Raw genomic sequence first — 2782 nt, forward strand, 5'->3', positions numbered from 1 at the left:
AACTATAAACTGTTGGTACAGTTGTGGCAGACTAAAGATGAGGTCTCTTCATAAACAGAGTCATATCAGTCACCTATTGAACCGCGGCCTATCATACCGGTAATAACCGGACACCGGCCGCGGCAGGCGGCTGCTGATAACATTTCCACATTATGCGACAACAAGCCGTGTGGTGATACACATTTTTGCCAAGCGAAAATCAACTCTATTGCATATAAAAATCTTAATAACAACATTACATGCAAATAAATAAAAAGTGTTCGCTCTATTGTTTAGAGAAAGGTGATGAAAGTATTAAAATAATAATTTTAGGACAAATAAAGTCGAGGTGTTCGCAGGGGACTAACCACTAGTTGCTTATCAGTGCGATGTCACTCCGAGACGTTTTATAAGTAGGCGATGCGAGCGCGCGCCTTCATTACACGCACGGATCGCGTAGTGACCGGTAATAAAAAAAATAAAACAATATATCAGTGTCAAAATGTTAGTGTTCCCACAATGGCGACCGGAGATACAGGAAGGTTGCAGGGCGCCGCGATGGATGCCCGCGGAGAGGTTCGCGCCATACCTAGCACGGCCGATGTTGCCACCACTTCCGCCACAGGTGTGAATTCTTTATGATTAAAAAAAGCGCAGACACACAAGATTTTTTTAAATGTGTTTAAAGTTTTAAAAAAATAGATAGAATTAATAGAATATTAGAAATACCTCGACAAATTATCAGACGTATAACTTCTTTGGTAAAAAAAAACTTTAATAAATCTTTTATCATCATATCATATTTTATGATTTTCTTTATCAGCTGGAAGATGAAGAGTCCCTGGGTGGATCTTCACCTGAACGAGGCACAAACGAGAGTGTGGAAGAGTCAGAGGGCGTGTGCGGGTGGCGGGGCTGCGGCGCGCGGCTGCACAGCGTTGCCCGCCTGTCCGCGCACATCGCACGCGCGCACGCGCACGCGCATCGCGACGGACTCTTCTACTGCGGCTGGAAGGGATGCTCGAGACCACAAAGAGGATTTAATGCGAGGTAAATTTTAAAATATTAACTATAAATGTAATAAAACACGCAAGAAATCAATCAATGCTTTTAATTTTTGTTAGTATTAAAAATTAAAAAAAAATCTATTTTTATAGTTTTTTTTTATTTATAAAATACGCGTATATCTGTTTTAAAATTTGAAATACGCCTTGGTGAATGGTCTATTTAATTAATGAAGAATGTTGACCGAGTAGGCTTGACAATGTAGCCTCCCAGACGTACTAAATATTTGCACAATACGCAAGTGTTTGTTCCGAACCGAGAAACATATGAAAAGTTTGCATTTATATTAGAAACTATAACATATACCGTGATGTCTACTACATGTTTAATATTGCATCATAATTTATTGTATTTTTCTTTGTCTACAGATATAAAATGCTAGTGCATGTCCGTACGCACACCAACGAACGACCTCATACTTGCAATCAATGCAACAAATGCTTCTCCAGAGCCGAGAATCTGAAGATACATCTCAGATCCCACTCCGGAGAGAAACCTTACGTCTGTCCTTATGAGGTAAATACTGATATATATAACGTTGTTTATAGCATTAAAAAAATCGACAATGAATGGCAAAATCTCAATTTATAACATAAAAACTATACCATTATTTTCAATTACTTAAATATCTTGACCTTATTGTAACTTTACGATATATAAAAATTATTATAAAAAAATATATTCGTTGTATTGTTAACAGGGTTGCGGCAAAGCGTATTCAAACTCGAGCGATCGCTTCAAACACACACGGACGCATACAGTCGATAAGCCGTACTGCTGCAAAATACCAGGATGTAATAAGCGATACACAGATCCGTCCAGTTTAAGAAAACACGTAAAAACATACAAACATTTCGCCCCAGAAGAGACAAACAAACGGGATTCATCTGACGAAAGCCAACACGAAAGTTTTTCACCGACCAAAGACAACTGTTACCTTATAGAGCCTGTATCACCTTTACGAGGATGTTTTACCTATAATGAAAACATATCATCACCAAAACTATCATATAACAGTCTACAAATACCAGAGCAACAGCTTTCGACAGTGGGTTACCCACAAGTGACGTATGTTCGGCCATTAGAACCTATTTATCCAATAAGAGTACCGCAAAACGAAATGTCTTACATAGAATATACACAAATGTATGAACACGCTTACAGAAATTACTATTCGAATATAAATTATCCAGTACTTCGTCCTAGTGTTAACGAGAAGTCTTATTATAATGAACAAAGTATACCCGAAAGTACCAGGCGAACAGAAATCAATGATGATTATAAAAATATAGACGCGCCTTTGAATTTAATTTGCTCGAAGCGAATGGATTACAAGCCCATTGAAGATCTAGTCACATTTAATGATTTACCTTTAGATTTAAGTACAAAGAGTTGATGACAAATTATATTTAAAAATAAATTATTTATTTATAAAATACCTTATATCATGTTTCTATTGAAAACCGCATGACCTCTAATCTATATAATGGCCGTTATTCAGGCGAAATATTTTCTTTTTTTTTATATCATAAGGTAGCAAACGAGCGAGCGGCCACCTGAAATCGCTGAAATAGCGAAGTGACCGTTGCCCATAGACATACGCAATTGCATATGCGTTGCCTACCTTTACTCGACGGAGGAGATGATGCACAGTAAGAAAATATTTTCCCTTCCCATGCATCCTCTCATCCGGAAAGTCCACTTCCACTTCCCATCTAAAGGAGGAGGAAAGAGGACT

General features: G+C 37.9%; 1 protein-coding gene across 1 annotated transcript; it reads left to right on the top strand.

Moving 5' to 3' along the window:
- The first annotated feature begins 403 nt into the window (after nucleotides 1-403).
- LOC106117151 (zinc finger protein GLIS1) lies at nucleotides 404-2487 on the top strand. Its single transcript, XM_013311274.1, has 4 exons — nucleotides 404-604; nucleotides 803-1029; nucleotides 1413-1560; nucleotides 1745-2487. The coding sequence occupies exons 1-4, from the start codon at nucleotides 482-484 to the stop codon at nucleotides 2438-2440; spliced, it is 1194 nt and encodes a 397-aa protein (XP_013166728.1). The 5' UTR covers nucleotides 404-481; the 3' UTR covers nucleotides 2441-2487.
- The last annotated feature ends 295 nt before the right edge of the window (nucleotides 2488-2782 follow it).

The sequence above is a fragment of the Papilio xuthus genome, unplaced genomic scaffold (assembly GCF_000836235.2).
Source record: "Papilio xuthus unplaced genomic scaffold, Pxut_1.1 DF827680.1, whole genome shotgun sequence".
Taxonomy (NCBI): Eukaryota; Metazoa; Arthropoda; class Insecta; order Lepidoptera; family Papilionidae; genus Papilio; species Papilio xuthus.